The 19,997-nt window shown below is 37.6% G+C and overlaps 1 protein-coding gene across 1 annotated transcript in view; it reads left to right on the top strand.

Annotated features, from left to right (window-relative positions):
• The window catches only part of LOC145992323 (uncharacterized), a 797,619-nt gene extending 779,129 nt beyond the window's left edge, over positions 1–18,490 (top strand). Inside the window, exon 7 of the mRNA XM_083128704.1 lies at positions 18,343–18,490. Coding sequence (XP_082984830.1) covers positions 18,343–18,490 — 148 coding nt within the window. The remainder of the gene's footprint in view (positions 1–18,342) is intronic.
• Positions 18,491–19,997: the final 1,507 nt, after the last annotated feature.

Genomic DNA, 19,997 nt, shown 5'->3' on the forward strand with positions numbered 1-19,997 from the left:
CAGTGACTCAGTTTCAAAGGAAGCCGCCATTTTCCCCCTTTTTATGGAAGAACAAGACGTGCAAGAGTATTTACGGTGCAGAATATGTGTTAACAATAATATAAAAGCAGAAAATCGCAATTCCAGCGAAAAATAGCGACATTATTATGTAAAAACTAAGAACATAACAAGGTATCTTTTAAAACATAGGTGGTAAACAAGAGGTTAAGAAAAACCGCCAAGACACGATACGATACGGAGACAAGTCATACTTTTGGCGAAAACTAGTGTGTATTATTTCAGCCAGGAATTAAATTTTAGTAAATTAACACTTAAAAAATACTTTCGTTTGAGCCAGAGAAGAGGTAAGATATCTATTTAAAAATATGAAGCCTGACGAACATTAACTAAATAATAAAAATTATGTAATTCTTGAAACCATTGCTCTACTGAAACATGTACCGGATGTGGCATGACATGTTATTGCTACAAGTCCTTCATTTAATTCAGAGTTTCCGTTAAGGTTTCCGAATTTAAGCAGGCAATAAAATGCAGCCTTGTTTCGTTACGATACCAAAAGTCATTGACAACTTGGAGAAGAGCATAAATAAACAGAATACAAATAAGCCGAGTGTTTGTATTTAATGCCCTTCTTTGAACTTTTAGATAGAATTTTATCGGGTACTTTTGTGATACTGTGAAGTGGTTGACGGAAAAAAAATAAAGGAACGATAAAATTGAGACTGCGTTTTACAAGTAAAACCCCCTATTCTCCAAGTATCATGACTTTCTATCAAAGAGGCAGGTGCTGTTTCGATATATTTTGAGAGTAAGATCGACCTATCGATCTAGCAGTTAAGCAAATAAACGTCACTTCCTGCCGCCAATCGAATTACAAAGTTTCTTTATCTGCGCAGGCGAGCGAGGTGCTCAGATATGACAGCGCTTGTGACGGAGGCCATCAATGGAGGCAAATTAAGAAGATGGCCGCCCCCTCTTCCGCAAGGCGATGCTAATCAAGTTATCAAACGACCGCGACACGAAACCAAGTTGCCCTCATAAAACCGTTAATGGCCTCGCAGATTGATGGTTCGGAGTAAATTACAGGCAAAAGCCATTGTCTGCCCTCGGCGTTATCGCAGCGCAAGGGAGGAAATGCAACACCAAACTATGCTATTCTCGCTTTAGCTTTACGATTTCCAAAAAGCCCGGCAAATTTGGTCTCCTTTATTGGAACTTAGCTTCTGTGAGTTTCCGCGCAGAAAAGCTCGAAATAATATCCAGTTGACCTTTTAAATGGTAGTAACTTCCTACCTGATATGGCTCCCCTAGTAAATTAAATGAATACATATAGAAAACACGGAGCAACATGGGATTTTAGATTCAGCTGTAATTGTTAGGAAATCTTAAGCACCTGTATGAAAAATGGTGATGCTTTAATAAAACCAGCAATGGCCAAGCTATGGGCATGGTTTCGTTACATTCAGTGGTGTGGCGTGATGTGATGTGACGTTCTCACGGAAGTTCTTGTTTGAACGTTCATACATGGATGATTCCTTCATCGAGTTCCGGCCTGTACACGAATTATCGCTCCATTGTGACTCTTCTTCATCAATTTCATCCACTCATCATTCATCATTATAATCACAAGTAGATTGATTGATTGAATAAAACTTTTTGTGGGCTAACTGTGGAGCAGGACCGCGCATAGCGGCAGAGGAGGAGGAGGGAAATGTAGTGGTGAAAGCGCAGCGTTGCCAACCGTAAGGAAATTTCATGCCATGTACGGACGTACGGTCCAGACCTTATTCCGTACGCTTATCAAAATTTGCACTTGCTGTTGTATCCCTAATATTTCCCTAAGATTTGCAGAGCGAAGCAGGGAAAGCGGGTAACTCCTGTCGTCCATTACGCAATTCCGTTTCTCTCACTGTTCATTGGTGGAGGCGTCTCGCTTCAATACTTGCGCAGAGATTTGATCTCGTTCGCCTGGTCTACATTTAGCTGGTACAGGGTATACCTGACGCCAAATCGACGAAGTACAGTTCGGAGTTGCACTTTGTAACACACAAGACGCGAGAGTGAAAGGAGGGTCAAAAGTGCAGCGAACCAGAAGATTATAGTGAAAGATAGCACAAAACTGGAAGTTTGTGAAACGTTCAGTCTTTTTTTTTCTCCAATGTAACCGAAGTGTGGTAGAACTTAGCTTAATCCCTAGTCCTTCTTGCGGATAGCAACTTAACTGGAAGTTGCGAAAACTGCCTATGGAACTATGGATATTCCACACTCAACAACTTTACGGTCAGATTAGACAAGAAGTGATTCACTTCAAAGTACAGGGTGACTCAAAAAGGACTTTACAACTTTTAAAGCATATAGAAATTTATTCAGATAACTTACAGAGTCGGTCGAGGTGCTATTGCAAGACGAAACACATCAAGTTTGTCATACAAAATTCATGTTGGGTCGATCAAGTGTGAGAGAAAGCAAGAAGCCCTGGATTACTCCTGAAATTATAAAATTAATATCACAGAAGAACCGCTTGTTCAAGAAAGCGGTGGACCCTTACTGTGCCTATACGTGGGAGCAATACAAATCTTTTAGAAATCATTGCACAATAATTACTAGGTAGACAAAAGTAAATTACTACCGATATATGGTGACCAGATCACTAGCAATAACAGCTGCAAATGGAAGGTTGGTTATCAATGAGATCACGGGTAGAGAATAAAAAACTACAATAAATTACTTACTAGGGTATCAAGTCATTATTTGTATTAATATTGTTCAAAATGAAATGTTGTGTGGCTTAATTGTAACCTTATTGAGATAATAAATAATAATTTGTAATGCGGCATACATCCCACCTGAAGTAAATTCCATTCCAAACTTGATCTTAAATGAAACCCCACAAGAAAAAATCTAGCGGGGTAAATCTGGGCAGCAAGGTGGCCATGCAATTGGACCTGCACGACCAATCCACCGACCTGGGAAAATCTCGGACTTCTACGTGGTAGTGTGGTGGTGACCCATCTTACTGATAGTAAGATGGCCACCCTCGTCAAACTGAGGAATTTGAAAATTTTGTAGCATATTCAGATACACGATACCATTTATGGTTGCCTCCTGGAAGAAGAACGAGCCAAAACACACAGAGAGCACGTTCCGCAACAGTAAAAGTAGCCATTTTCAAGAACAATGCTGACAGCGCTACTGGTGGGTGAGTTCTGTACTAATGGACTACGTGAGTCCAAACGTGACGTGTCTTGCTTTGCAATGGCACTTCAACCGACTCTGTAAGTTATCTGAGTAAATTTCTATATGCTTTCAAAGTTGTAAAGGCCATTTTGAATCACCTTATATAATTAATGTATTTTTATAAAGTATAAAGATACTTGTTTTGTTTGGCACAGTTAAACAAATGTCCACATAAAGAGGGAAATGAAGCAGGTGGTTGTCAGAATTCGCTTGAAGATGTTGTCTTGGAGACTTGGCGATGAATCCTGTCTACTAGCTGTTCAACCCCTGGGCGGCAGAAGCTTGGGGAGCATGTTATATTTTGTAATATGATATGGTTATTATCTTTTAATTATTTATTATTCAATTCCATTCACTTTATGGTTTTAGTTTTGAGTGATCTCACGACGGAAAAATTCTAGAAAATATCTTGTAATTATTTCTACTTTTTACATCTGCATGATGTGTGTATACACACACACACACACACACACACACACACACACACACACACACACACACCTTGCGTAAAATTTCATAGCGACTGTACAAAGCTTGTAGTTAAAGCATGGCGTGCAAAATTTCTATACATCAATAGTTTTTTATCAAAGCAGACAGGTATTATTAATGTTCATAATTTCTATTTTTTTTTCACGCTTATTTTACACGAAAGTATGTATGTTTGTGCTTTCGTAACATCATTTTGCGCATGTGAGATTGAGCTTGATTTGAAACAAGTCAAATCTGTGGTATTTGATTTCCTGAAATTTATTTTGTTGTAATACTTAACAAAGAGACTGAAGAGTTATTCTTCTTTGCAATTGCTTTCAATGCAAGAAATGTGCATTTCAAGAGTAGCGCACATATGAACTTGTAGTTCCACTTTTAAACAACAAGCTGCGCGCCAATCGAAATTCGCTTTGAAATTAAATTCAGTAAATTGGTAAATTTCCTAATATTCCCGTGCTTCAGCATTGCCAATTCCCTACTACACAAAGCCATGCTACGATAAACCAACAGTCGCTTGCTTGCACATTGCAAGACCTGCTACTGGTAGAACCTCTAAGTAGTGGATACTTAACAGAAAGATTAACTAGACAGTCGAAACTGGCCTTAAATCCAGAAATTTTGTTGTGGAAACATAGCTCTTGAGCAACACGTGAGAGTAGTCAAATTCATAACGAAATGAAAGTTTTACCATACGTAACATTATGTCAGAAATTTTAAACCGCTTTTACAACAGAGAATAAAGAAGAAAAATGAAAATGGAGGAACACTGCTAGAGAACATTTGCGATTTCTCGTGCTAAATTCAACTAATCAAAATATTATATTTTAATTTATGCGTCCTTCGAGGCAACAAAAGAAAATAACAACTTGATGCGCAGTGCATCGCCACTTTCAACGAACAGTTGACTAACAGAAATGATGGAAACTTTGAAGGAGAGGAAGATATAATAGGCAATTTTCAGTTTTCAGTAATTTAAATGTAATATATAGAGAGATTGAAATGAAACAATGTAAAATGTTTTTGGCCATTTATTATAATTTGGCAACTTGAAAATTTAACTTTATTCAATTGTTTTTTCTTTGTTGATGATTTTTCGTTTATATTTCATTCTTTACATAACTCTGGGAAAAGGTACTTGTGAAATTCTGACGAAAGGTTGAGGTTGCCAGCATAATAATATTTTACAGTCACATGTAGGAACAAACTCTTTAACAAAAAACAAAATTGTGAGCTGCCTGCTTGCAGTAAAATCACGAACGTCCATTCAAAATTAATCCAATCACGCAACCCAAAGATACACTCAGCACAAGTCAGACCAAAATACATGACACAATACAAAACCCACAGAGACCGCCAGAGCGGCGTTACCCTACAACTACGTATTATATGTTCCAGGTTTACCCGAATTTCTTTAACAAGGTCTTACCAACGTTGAGTTTCAGATTGAGGTAATAGTTGTTTCTTTCTTTTTAAATTGAAACTTACAATAAATGTACTTTTATTCCAACTGCTGGTTTACGTTTCCATTAGGGGCCTCTACGATGGCGCAGTAGTAGCGTCGTCGCGTTATAATCAAGGGGTCCCGGGTTCGATATGCGGTGTAGGCACATAGTGGTTCGGATCCCACTTTAATATAAATATTTAATATAAATACTGCGATTAGAGGAGTCACTAATAGTCTACTGACAGATAAGGAAATTGTGTTACTACCAACCATTTTCCATACATAACCAAACATTTGTTCACCCATTTAGAATCGTTAAGGATTTTTATCAAGTTACTATATTAGGAAATTATTTCTTGAAGGGACAGAAGGCTAAGTTATATTTTGAGGAAAATAAGCTTACATTGCATAGATTCGGCACACCTCCTAGAAACCAAATTAAAAATGAGAATAAGAAAGCTTTTGAAGTGTCAGTCAAAGTTTCCCATTTGTTACAGCATGTTTTTCAACCAGAATTTGTAGCTGCTAAAAAGATAAAAGTGAAACCCAGGACACATTTATGTATTCTATTGAAATTGGCTAATTCATGTGACAAAGATAGAACGCTCTTGGAACGGACCTACAGTTTCAAGAGAAAACGGGATTGATGGTTGCCAGAGCAATTATTAATCCGGATTCGACTCTTATTTGGATCACAAATCCTTTAAATTATAATGTTACAATTAAGAAAGGCACTATTATTGGGAAAGCTGAAACATGGGATAGGCCAATCATGAGTAACAATAATGATGAGAATAAGGATGAAATTGGTGAACAGACACAGGTTTTCGCGACGGAAGAGTCAGGGAACGTCAGTGACGCACGGGCGGAACTTAGTCGGTTTAATGTGAATCCGAATTTAGAACCCCAGCAATAGGAGCAACGTTTGGCTGTTTTAATGAAATATCCACATGTTTTTGCGTGGTCAAAGGATGATATAGGTAGAGCCACGAATTATAAACATAGAATTCAACTAAAAGATGACACAGAATTTCACTTAAAATCCTACCGGATCCCAGTTCACCTTCGTGATTGAGACTTTATTATAGCAAGGGGTTATTTCTCCTACACACTTTTTTATACTTGCTTCGTGTTGTATATGTTCGTTATGCAATTATTTTTACATCTTAGCAGAAAATCTCTTATAGTGAAGTCACTATAGCTGTTTTCGCCGCGGTGGCTCAGACGGTAACCATGCTGAAGGTCCCGGGTTCGATCCCCGGCAGGTTCAAATCCGGGAACTTTTCTAACGATGGAAGCGGCCTCGGCGCCTACCCAACGTCGAATAACATGGGTACCTGGGGGAAACCCTGGGGGGTAAAGGCGGTCAGGGGCGTGATGCTGATCACATCACCCCTACTCATGACCGGATCAAGAAAGTGTGGGGCGTTACCCCCACACCCACTATACGCCTTCATGGCGTGGTGCTAAGCACAGGGGAGCACTTTACTTTTTTTTTATTATAGCTGTTTTGTGGGTACTACCTTTGAAAGAGCACTGACAGGTTTACGACAGTACTTTACAGTATAACTATTGCATTCTGTATCTATTGAAATTTATCACCACGCGCGAATGCCATTTTCATGTGCTGAAGTAGAGAAGCTGGACGGTCACAGCTGGCGGTCCTTTCTTCTTGTCTTGATTCAGATCTTTGATACCGCAGGCTTTATGTATGTTTTATGGCTAGAATTATAGTTTAAGGGCGTCTCTGCGAGGCTGCACAACAGTGTAATTTTGGGAAACTGTCGAAGAATTGCTATCAGCTGCCATCTTGATATTCTACTACACGCGACGTATCAGAAATCCTTATCATACAACCATTATACTTCGTCCACATATTTACAAAAGTTTCACGACTCATGACACTTTAGAAGGCATCTTCTACACCGAGTATCTTAGTCGTAATTCAAAATTAAGGTTCCCTACTGAGGTTATATTCATACCCAGCAGAATTCATGCCCCATATCACAAAATTCATAGAACGTCATATAAGAAGTATCTCATAGTAGCTTGATTCGAACAATTTACTGTCTCCCTGTTTGTGTTGCTCACGGGACGGGACATGTCCCGTCTCGTCTCGTGTCTCGTCTCGTTTTCGAGACGAGACACGAGACGGGACAAGCCTTTTGAAATTCGAGACGGGACTAGACGGAATGCCTTTCTCGTCTCGTTTTCGAGACGAGACACGAGACGGGACGGGACGGCTTTTGAAAAGTCTCGTCTCGTCTCGAATGTCTCGAAAAAATAAAAGCAAAATATTTAATCAGTTGCAAATAGCCCTACTTGTTTGCTTGGAAAAAGGTTTTTCAATTAGAAACGTTGATGAGCGTGTATTAAGTCAAAAGAAGACTATTCTAGAGAGAGGAATGAATGATTGAATACCTAAACTTATTTTCAATACTCAGGGTTCGAAACACAGGGTTACTCCCCATTTTTATTTTTCAATTCATTCCAGGTTAATAATTTTATGTTACGATTGTACTCCAGATACTAATACAATTCTGAATAACATCAAGTAAAAGGGCAGGTAGAGAAGATGGAAGGAGGGGCCAAAAGATCGTGGAGTATCTGAGTCCGAGATGTATCTTGTAAACATAGTCTCAGCTCTATAGGTTGGAAACATAAACGGACCGACGGATAGGGTTTATTATTATTATTTAATTTTTACATCAAAGGGTGTACAGAAGTGAATGTTATTAGGAAGTAGGAAAAGCATTGTGGGAAACATGGCAGTACAAATTGATAAGGAGTTGTTGGGAAAGTTATTAAGGAGTCCAAGATATTAGCAAGACTAAGAGAAAGATATAATTAGGGACAAATAATCTTGCATTATTCCACTCCGAACAGCTGAGAGCTAAAGAGGAGGAGGAAAGAAGTAATTTGGTGATTTTAGTGTTTACAGGGAACCATGACAAGATTTTACCACGTGATTATTTGCACGGGTTGCGAAATTTTTAGAATGTTATGGAAATTTCGGAAATGTCTTTGTTGAGAAAATTCTTGTTGTTTCCCTCAGGCATTCTACAGGTGGTTGGATTCGATTTTTTTACGTCCGTTTGACGATTATTTCCAATGCTTTTTTTTATTTATTTATTTCTTATTTAAGGAGAATACTATTCCTTGGATTGTAATAACGAAATACTGAGCCTGATATAGAATAGATTTCAAATGAAGGAAGTGCACTAAGTTCCGTATAATCGTCGTAGAAGGAAACGTTGTTCTATGGGGACTCCCCGATGGCACAGTGGTATCGTCGTCACCTTGTAATCAAGGGGTGCTGGGTTCGATACCCGGTGAAGGAACATAGTGATTTGAATCCCACTTTAAAGTGTGGGTCCAGTCCCGATTAGCCTTTCTGTAAATCACATGAAGGAATGTTGTAGCTGTTCTTTTTATTCTGTGAATTTAGCCTTCAAGTTTATGAGCAAAATACATGTAGTATCTACTGTCTACATTTTCAATCGTTACTAAACAAATTTCACAAAGTAGTTTTATCAAACTTCAGAGGGAAGCTGACACCAATGTCAGGGTGGCGGGAGCCTGTTTACGGCCAGGGTGTATTCCGAGACTATTTTTCGCCGTTCCTCACTGACAGAGGTTTCGCTTTGAACAATGGACACCGTTGTTTCAGGGGGTAAACACCAAACATAGGGGCGAGGTTGACCTGCAGTAGCGGGTAAGTGCCATAAATCCAGGCCTAAAGGGAGGGGCAATAAAAATTCTGTAATTTGCTTTGCTTGCTGACATGAAATTTTGCAGGAAAAGCTGAAAAGGAAAACGGCAGACTTTGAATGAAAGAGGGACAGTGAACACAAGTGCTTTGTATTATTCGCCGACACACAAGCTTCCATTTCGAAGGTGAGGCTATCTGCAGCGAAGTTATTAGAGGGTTGGAAGCAGTGACGACGCCAGAGGAGGCAGGGGGACGCCCCATGTCAGACACTTCGCCACCCCCCCCCCCGGGCCCTCCAACTGAAGTTAATTAAATATCGAATAATAAGAGAGTTCATTTATAAGAGTACGACGATTTTCACCTTTTCAAAGTGGTGTATTCTGCATGATATCACTTTCCTGCTTATAATACCAACTTGATTAACAAATATTAATTTGTTTAGTGTATATATAGCTATGTGTATGTGACTTTCGTTCAAGATTCGAGCGCCGACCTGGGCATAGGTGATTTCTCATTCATTTATGTCCTGTAATAGCCGAGATTAACCTAAGTTTTAACCAGTCTTAAGAACTGGGAAAAAGTGTTGAATGTGGATGGTTTTAAAACATCACGAATATTTTCAGGACCACAAGACATCATCTGTAGTACGGGCAAATTATTCTAATCGTGGTCGTTAGTGACAACGCTAATTATTAAAAGACATTCAAAGTTGATTCAAGATTTGGTTGATTTGGTGTTTGAAGTCCACTTTATGCACAGTAAGGCTAATCGGGATTGGACCTACAGTTTAAAGTGCCTCCACTGGGTATCGAACCCAGGACCAAAGGTGATCGAAGATAACCCGACACTACATGTCAGTTGTTGTGAATTCATCGCGGTTTCTTACTATTCAGGGACTTGAATTTCGAGATGATGAGTCTGAGGAAACCGTAACAAAGGGAATTTCTTCGATTCTCTTGAAGCTAATGAGGGGATATTATTTGGAAATGTATTGAACGTGAACCTTAAAATGCAAATTACACTTAAAATTTGATTCAAAACATATCGCGGGCAGGTAAAAGAATGCTTATTAGGATTTGCCACTCTTCAATCATTGGATACAGGTTCGCTCTTTCTCGTACATATCAAAATCGAAGAACTTCTTACCATGAACCCCATAGGTGCCTGTAATTGTGCAGCACAGACATACGTTGGAGTGGTAGAGTAAGAGTAAGTAATGCCAGGGTCAGAATATTTCTTGAATTATGAGATAACTGTAACCTTTGTCTGATTTTTTTATCCCGTGATAACATTTCCCTGAAAGGTGAAACACAAATTTTGCCCAAAACTCTTCAGCATTACAAAGATGGTTGTCCTTAAAATCTTTGAAAAGGCTTGCTCGAAACAGGATGCTGGATGCAAACTGCCTCATTTGGCTGTTCTTGCCATTGAGAAGAAATGTCAAGTCCTGGACGTACCAAAGGTGGGCAATGTGTTCTCCAAAGCACATAGAGCAGAATTCTCCTACAGGAGAAGTGCCTCACATTGTTTCTAATACTTAAGAAGATTCATTTCTTCCAACGTCACGTTTATTTTGCAAGAACATTAAACTCTTCGAAGCATTTTTTCGTCATTTATATTATTATCTTATAACTAAAATATTTATATCAGTAGTTTCATCTCAAGAAATACGATGAATTATAAAATTATGAATGTCTTCCAATACTGAAATAGGCCACTAGAGACAACGCAACTTATCAATAAAAAAGAATTAATGTCTTTATTAAAACGAATCATGTGGAGATAAACTCGTAATCAAGAAGTAAATTTAGGCAGTAAACGTCCACTCTAAATAAAAGACAAACACAAAACACCATACATGAATATAATAATAATAATTATTATTATAATAATAATAATAATAATTATAATTATAATAATAATAATAATTATTATTATTATTATAAGTATTATTATATATGTATATATATGTGTAGTGTTTTCGGTCGTTTTAATGTGACTGCCCCCTTACAATATTTTGTTGCCAGCCTTCCACCCCCCCAAGTCACATTTCCCTGGCGCCGTCACTGGTTGGAAGTAAATTTATTAGGACGAGGAAAGTAACATTAGCTCTTGACAGTGTTGCAGCAAAGGACGTGATGTGTGCTACTGTTTGTATAAATTATAGGAAATTTAAGCAAAAAATTATAATTGTTGAGACTTGAGAGTTGTTTCCTTCATTTGATCGTAGGAAGAGGTTTTCTGAGACAGAGTGGGATTATTTTACACATACATGAGAAAGGGTGGTTGTTTAAAGATAGAGACGTATTTTGCACATTTTTTAAAAGTTCAGATAAAACGAGAATTTAGCCTTACTCTTATGAAAGGAAATAACGCAGTACAGGGAAAGAATAACTCTTCACATTTCTCGCATCTGGTGGGATGCAACCCACATGCACAAGAGTATTGCAGGAAGTCTATGAACGAGGATGAAGAGGGATATGTGAAATTTGACAGCTGCGGGTGAATTAGTGGGTTCGAATATTCTTAAGGTTGATATTGGGTTTTAAGTCCACTTGATTCACAAATAGGCTAAATCGCGAACCGACCTACAGTTTAAAGTGCTATCCGATCCACTTTGTGCCTCCATTGGGTATCGAACGCGGGGACCCTTGATTACAAGACCTCGACGTTATTACTACGTAATCGCGGAGGCACCCAATTTACACAAATATGTTGATTCCAATAACACGTTATATGTATAATCTGATAATTATGCACTTTTGGTGCATCTAAACATATTTTTTTCAACTAAAGCATGTCTAAAAGAATCATTGAAGTTGGGATTTTTATAACTTCAGGAGGCACGGCTCTGTAAATGTGCGATATAAAATATATGCAGGTTTGCCTTCCATACGTGGTGGTTTTGTCACGTTTCTTCGCTTCGTACAACATACACTTTTGCAGGAACGGCTTCTTGCATCCTCCTGGGGCCTTGCTCTAGCTAAACAAAAATATATTTCTTTAGCATAATCGAGGGTTACTTTTTTATGCCGAACAAGGATTTTATTGCGATCATACGGCTTTGAATGACAGTATCAATGAAGATTTATGTACACTACTACTTATAATAATGGGAATAAACTATTAATCAAGAATTTTATTTTTCGTCAAGAGGACTTAACATCGTTTTTTGTTATTTAGCAAATATTCAATTCATCACCTTTTTTGACATTAAACTTCTTGCCAGGACAGTTGTTTTTATGCAAATTTAGGCGATCTTAACTACACGTAAGCTAGATATTAGCTAATATTCGTGCTGTTATATTACTATTCTTCTACAATCTTTGTAACATTTCATGTAATAACAATAATAGAATTGATTAATTTACATATTCATAGTGCACGGAAGTTCGACATTCAGAAAGAAAGAAGGTCTAGTGGAAAACATTTCAAAACTTCCAAAAGGTATAGCAGTAATGAAAAGAGCACTCTTGTATGGAAGCCAGAAAAACCACAAGGTAGATTTCATAAGATACCTAGCAATCAGTAACCAACAAACTGCATTTTTAATATTAATGTCCTCGTGATTAACGAACCTTATTTATTCTCACCACACAATGGGTAAAATATATGGAGCTTTATCCCACTTTCCGGAAAAATATTTCGTGTTTCTGCTACTTTTGACTTTTGTTGGCATGATATCCCGGATCACTTTTACGAGACGAGACGAGACAAAACGAGACGGGACGAGACGAGACGGGACAGAACCCTTCGAGACGGGACACGAGACGGGACAAACGAATATTTTCGAGACGAGACACGAGACGAGACAGCATTTTCACGAGACGGGACGGGACAGACCAAAGTCTCGTCTCGTCTCGTCTCGTGGGCAACACTACTCCCTGTAATCTGGTTTTCGTGTGAAACACAGCACAGCCACTGTCCTTGCTTACGTTGTGGATAACATTCTCTACGCCACCAAAACACTTTAAGTTACTATTCTGGCACTTCTAGATACTAGTAATTTTAACGAAATTCAGGCTTCCTTTTGAGTTTATTTATTTAATTTTTTCTGTTCAACATCATTACTTACTTTTCTGTTGTACTCAAATGAACGTTCGAGGTTCGATACCCGGTGGAGGCGCAAGTGGTTCGGATCCCACTTTAAACGGTCCAGTTCCGATTAGCCTTACTGTGCATAAAGTAGACTTACAACACCAATTCAAACTCAAAAGAACGTCAGTCTATTTCTTCTAGAACTATGATGCAGTTAGTTTATTTCAACAGCCCTGGAATATTTGCTTCAAATACCTCAGAAGATACTCTGGTCACGAAACATTTATGTAAACAGACGATACACAAATCGTCTTTCACCAAAATCATGTCTTCATAAAATCTGGCCATATTGAACTTAGTTATGTACAGTGACCAAAATTATTTAGTCAAATTTATTGCATTTAGTAACAGACATCATGCATTTTTGTTTGTGATATTCAAGAAGCTAAATACATGCTTGTGTTTAACTTCATTGAATTGTTGTGTGTGTGTGAGTATGCGTGTTTGCATGTAGAGAAGATGGTTGGATATATACATAGAGTTTTCCAATAAGAACGTTATGATTTTAGAATGAAATAAAATATAAACTATTTCAGATACAACCAAATTTTTATATTATTTTGAAGCATAGTTTATTACATTATATTTTGAATAACACATCATTTAAATGTCAACCTCTACTTCGTGCGCATGATTGAATTCGATGAATCCAATTTTTTATGACTTTGTGCAATAATTCGGACCTAATGTCACGAATGCAGCGTTCGATGTTCAATCTTAATGCATCGAGGGTTCGTGGTCTGTTTGCATAGACTATAGATTTCAAATAACCCCACCAAAAGAAATCTAAAGGAGTTAAATCACAACTTCTTGGAGGCCAACTAACAGTTGCATTTCTTGAAATTATCCTTTTACCAAACTGTTCTTGCATTAGCAGTGTGACATGTGGTACAGTCTTGTTGGAACCACATGTCCTCCAAATCAATTTCATCTAAATTTCGCCACAAAAAATCTGTTAACATCAATCAGTACTGCTCACCAGTCACTGTAATTGCATCTCCTACCTCGTTTTGCAAACAAAAAAATGGTTCGATGATGCCACCATGCCATAAACTACACCATACAGTGACCTTTTGCCGATGCAAGGGCTGCTCGTGAATCTCTTGTGGATTGTTTTCACACCAAAAACGACAATTTTGTTTCCTAACCAGAAATGAACTTCATCTTAGAAGATAATTTTTTGCCCAAAATTATGGTCCGTTTCAAGTTCAATAGAACGTCTATTTTCATAATTTCTTTTGGATAATTACCAAACGTTCTTGAAGTTTGTATTTAGCAATGATGAATTGTCGCAGTATACTAAACACAAGTGACAACTAGTGACAGGTATATCCTTTGAAGCATAGTTGCCAGTTCATTTCAAAATCATATCATTCTTATTGGAAAACCCTTAACAAGTGTCTTAGAAACGGGAGAGTATAATCTGCGGTTCCGTCCATCAATTAATTAAGAAATAAATTTTTAGGTGGACAGTATATGGAGTACGTGGAGACGTTAATTTCTGCTGTTTCGCCGTCAGCGAAATCAGGTGCTCTATATCACAAACTAATAGCAATGCATCAATGTAAATTCGAAAAAAATGGAAAATATTAGTTACATGCGATACAATTATCTTCATTGTTTATTCTGCTGATCAATTGTTTTCTAACGATACGCTGTATGATGAATTGACATGACTTGATCGTTGTTGTCGATTTATTGATTCTTATTGTTGTTATGTGAACGGATGTAAAATTGGAACAGATATATTTTAAATAATCAACATTAAATAGAGATCCTATATACTGCACATATCTCATAAATGTATGTAAGAAAAAAGTGTGTTAGAAAAGGAAAGTGACATATTCACAAAATAGTGTGTGAATACATTGAGTCGATCGGGTCGGTCTGGTCATGAGAGACTACAATCGATATAAAGTGACCTTTCGATATGTGGGAGACTATACCCTGTACCAGCTAAGTGTAGACCAGGCGAACGAGATCAAGTCTCTGCGCAAGTATTGACGCGAGACGGCTCCACCAACAAACAGTGAGAGAAACTGGATTGCGTAATGGGCGACAGGAGTTACCCGCTTTCCCTGCTTTGCTCTGCAATGTTACAAACTTTTGAAAACGATAACACCGTACGCACATGGCAAACGGACCGTAATTTGTCTCCAGGGCCGTACGCTTGGTTTATGAATTTCCTAGGCAAATATTAGGGATAAAACAGCAAGTGCAAATTTTGACAAGCCGTACATTTAGAGTACGGAATAAGGTCTAGACCGTACGTCCGTACATGCCATGGAATTCCCGTACGGTTGGCAACGCTGCGCTTTCAGTACTCGATTTCCCTCTTTCTCCTCTACCGCTTTGCGCGGCCCTGCTCCAGAGTTAGCTGGGACAGGGTATAATATAAATAACTAAAATAATCGATTGGATTGGATTGATTTAGTGTTTTAAGTCTACTTTATGCATAGTAAGGCTAATTGGGACTGGACCTACAGTTTAAAGTGGGATACGAAGCACTATGTCCCTCCCAGGACCCCTTGATTACAAGGCAACGACGCTACCACTGCGCCATCGGGAATGCAACTAAAATAATCGAACGTCAACAGTCAACTTGGATTCTTTTTTTTAACGTTGCCGTATCGTCCTATCTATTATAGACTTTTCGTTCTAAACTCTGTCACGGTCAGAAAATTACTCAACATTGTTTTCGGGTCTTGATTTGTCACCCACAACACAGACGAACGATGGCTACTGACCAGCGACACAGGGCGGTCCAAGGCCAGTGGTATCAAGCCAGTAAATATAGCTACTTAACAGAAATGCATTGGATAATGTACGAGATTTGTTTCACAAATATTAATTACTGGTTCACCACTAAGGGCATTAATACAAAGCACAGACTCTCATGATTTATTAATTTGTTCATTTCACTTTCCTTTTCTGCTACTTTTGGCTAATCGCGAAGATGAGGATGAGTGATTATATGATGAAATTATTGAAGGGACGCTCACAAAGAACACCCCTGCCCAGGCCTGGATTCGAATCCGGGAAAACAAAGAGCAACACATTTATAGAAATATATTTTTAATACTGTCGATAATACCTACAAGTCAACTATGGATAGGGACCAGTCCAAATTATTTTTTTTATTTATGGTATCACACACACACACACACGCATACGCGCATGCACACAAATATATATATAAAATTATGTTTGTGCGTGGGAGGGGTTGCGTGTATGTATTATTTATTTCACTTTTACTTATTGAATTTTTTTGGGTGTGGATAAACGGGTACGACACTGTTGTTGTAAAACATTCTTCATTTCCTTCAACATGCGATATCTACTTTAAGAAATGGTTCCCATCTCTTGCAGCATGTGTTTTTTGCCTGTGATATTTCATCTCCCTACTTAGCTGATATTAATTTGGAGAACTCAATAGTTTTTCATTAGCTACGGAACTGTACAAAGCTTGTAATTTGCAAACACGAAGTGTGTTTTCTTAAGAAGCCTTTTGAATTGAGAAGGGTCTCATTATAAGACGACAAAATATGAAGAAAATATTATTTTTAAATTTTCACTTAGCCATTTCACTCGCTCTCGCCGAGGAAGACGATAAATGAACGGGATGCAGAAAAATGAGGAAAATTAATTTTAAATTAATATATCGAAAAATTTCAACGGGAAGGTACACGGCAACTTTACACTGTTAAGTTCAAAAGGAGAAAAATTAAAAACTTTATCTATTGAAACAAAATAACTGTCTGCGTTTACTGTGCCACTACGATTACTTGTTATAATATACTGAATTTTGTATTTGTCTGTTATAGTTTCTTACAGCAATCAACAAGGAGAAGGATTGCTCTCATTTTATTTTAATTTTGGTTATCTAGCGTCGCTTTTCAGCCATTTTTGTCTAATCGGACGATAATTGTGAGTGATGATCTGATAACATTTATGAAGGGACCCTCCCAAATCACACCAATGCCTAGGCCTGGATTCGAACCCGACACTCCTGGTATCGTGCGCTCTGTGCTAACCACTCTGCCTCGGAGGTCGGGAACGGTGATTACTCCTGCATCTCCAAATTCATGGTCAGCACGAGCTCGCAGCACTTGTACAGACAATCAACTTCCCTCTATATATGACTTTCTTCTCTATGTTTTGTTCGAGCTCATGTAATATTTATAGCCACTACTTTTAATAATAGGTTATCTGTTTCTCAGAGTTACATATTTATGGCTTCAATTGCTTCCTAAATTTGAATGCTTAAATGAACTATCTATATTGTTGACCTTTGATTGTTTAGTTTAGAGACCTTGGTACCTGTTAAGTATTTCCCATTTCGATTTTTTTTATATTTTAGCGTTGCTTATCTGCGTCTTATTTACTAATGCTGATGAGTGATTAATAGATGAAATAGATAAAGGGACATTCACAAAGTCTACAATTGCCCAGTCTGGAGTTCGAACCCTGGAATTCAGTAGCGAGATCGAAAGTCGACCACTTTCGAGTATTTGTCTACTAAAATATTACAGTAATTTGTCTCTTTGTTTATATTAGCTACACTGATTTCTGTAGCAATGAATAAAATTAGTTGAGGTTTGAGGATCAATCCTGTATTAATTTTAAATTAATGGGTTGCAAGAAATTATTCTTCATCGCTAAGAGCATATCACAGAATTTGTGTCTGCTTTTGGTAGAAAATACAATTTTTCGTACTATAGATTATATGCTACTGGTTATATGATGTATTTTTCATTTGTGGGAAAATGTGTTTTCTACCAAAATTAGACTAAACAATTGTGATATGTTGTTAGCAATGAATAATAATTTGTTGGAAATTATTAACTTAAAATGAATACAGGATGGGCCCCTCAAAACTGTACAAAGTATTCAATGTGCTCGGTCTTGGAGGCTGAAATGTTAAAACAATATTCATTCAAAGGACTCAAGTGCGAATTCTAACGCGAATTTTGTTTACACAATAATAATATGGTCGTAGCGAATATTATTATGCGTCATAATACGCATATTATGGAACTTGAAATACATGGAAGAGATGTACTGTACTGCAGATTATATTTATCTAATTGTTAGTGGCATTGGTGAACTTATATTTCTTCTTACCTCCTTCAGAAAACCTCAATCTGATAAAAACAGCAAGAAGTAATTTTTCTGAAAAAATGGGAACAGAAATTCACTTCGACTATAGTTTTGTGTCAGATTAGAGAACTTAAATATTGAATGGAAATTTAAATGAATGTTTCGTTTATATTCATAAAATTTTGTAAGTAAATTCAAGACAACCTTGTATTTTAAAACTGCTTGGAAATGGTTACATACACAAAGTACTTTTTTCTTTCAGTTGCGAGGATGGATTTCTGCAGCTTGTGGATGGGACAGACTTCGAACCCCGACCGGAAGACATTCAAATTTGCGGGGAAAATGAACGGTTTTCACCTCCAGCAGTTATTTTCGGAAACCAGAATTCTGCCACTTTGCTGTTCAAGTAAGTTTACGTGCATGCTTTGATAACCTAAGTCAGAAATAGTATTTATGTAGTTTGGTATTATAAAGTGATGTAACTCTTTTACATGTTATGTTTTATCTAGACACGGATTTCAAATAGAGCGGCTTCTCATTGGGTGCCAGATGGTCAGCAACGCGAGTCTCATTATCTCTCTAACCTGGCTTTTTAGAGCGGAGCCCGCTACTACTTTTCATCCAACTATACAGGTCATCTGATATCAACCCTTCAGCGATAGCTTGAGTTATGTTTGACTAACATCGTTTACTTTCGTGTTAAAAGATGCCGAACGCTGCTCGCAGGATGAATCAAACGAGAGTGAGATACGCTGCTGAAACCGGATACTGTCCACGTAGCAAGGATTAAAATACACAGAATATGTGCTTAACAGCGTTGCTACAGGGCAAATGACATTACGCTTGCAACGTTCACTTCCAAATTTACTTTGGTCTCTCTCTCTCTCTCTCTTTCTCTCTCTCTCTCTCTGTGCGTTTCTCCCCCTCTTTGTATTCCTTTTCCTCTGTTTCTCTCTCCATCTCTCCTTATATTTTCCTCTGTCTCTCCCTTTTTTGTCTTTCTCTCTCTCTCTTTATTTCTTTGCTGATAAGCCAAAGCAGTAGATGTTTCTGAAAGCAAATACGGTTCAAATGTATAAAATGTTCTTGTCCTTATGCTTAGTTTGCCTTTGGCCTTTCGCTAATATATCTGTAACTTTTGGCCAAATTGACGAAAGGTTTTGATTTTGTTTTATTTATTAATTATGTGTTTCTAATCTTTGTAATTGTTAGAATGTTAGACAAAGTTTGTTGAGGGAGGTAGTTCTTGTCACAAAGTTCATCAGATTTTCAATAATTGAATGGAGTAATGGAGATGATAGCAGACAGAAATAATCGGCTGTTTAGACAACTCCAATAGCAAGACGTGCCAGCACCGAAATATTCGAGTTCCTATTGGAAACAGAATTCGGGATTGCTCGATCGAAAGATGAGAGATTGAAACATATTGCTACAGGAATGATAGAAATATCATCAACCTCTTCAGTTATCCCACTGCGTTTGCTCTTGCGGACATCAATATGTTCCGCCTTGAACATACTTATAATCTAACCATTACAAACAATAAACAATACGGGGGAGAGTGTCCCTGAAGTTTTCTTTTAATGCGTTTGGTGTAATATAATTCCTAGTTTTCTTAGACACTTCATTTTAGTTGTTACTCTTACATAAGTTACAACAATATACGAATAACAATCGTATATCCGTGGTTACATGTTTAAATAATTTTTATTTTAAGAAGGAGGCTCGTAAGAGAACATAAAAAACACTCAAGAAGTAATTAGATACTGAGAAACTATCGCTAGATTTACATCAAGATGTCTTCCAAAACCATGCTCTGCTGTGAAGTTTTAAGGGAAAATGCAGAACGAAACTAACTCACATTTGCAACTTTAACCTCAACTGAAGAGGTGGTTCATGACTTTGCCACATGATGAC

This window comes from Lepisma saccharinum, chromosome 9 (genome assembly GCF_977018435.1).
Source record: "Lepisma saccharinum chromosome 9, izLepSacc3.1, whole genome shotgun sequence".
Lineage (NCBI taxonomy): Eukaryota > Metazoa > Arthropoda > Insecta > Zygentoma > Lepismatidae > Lepisma > Lepisma saccharinum.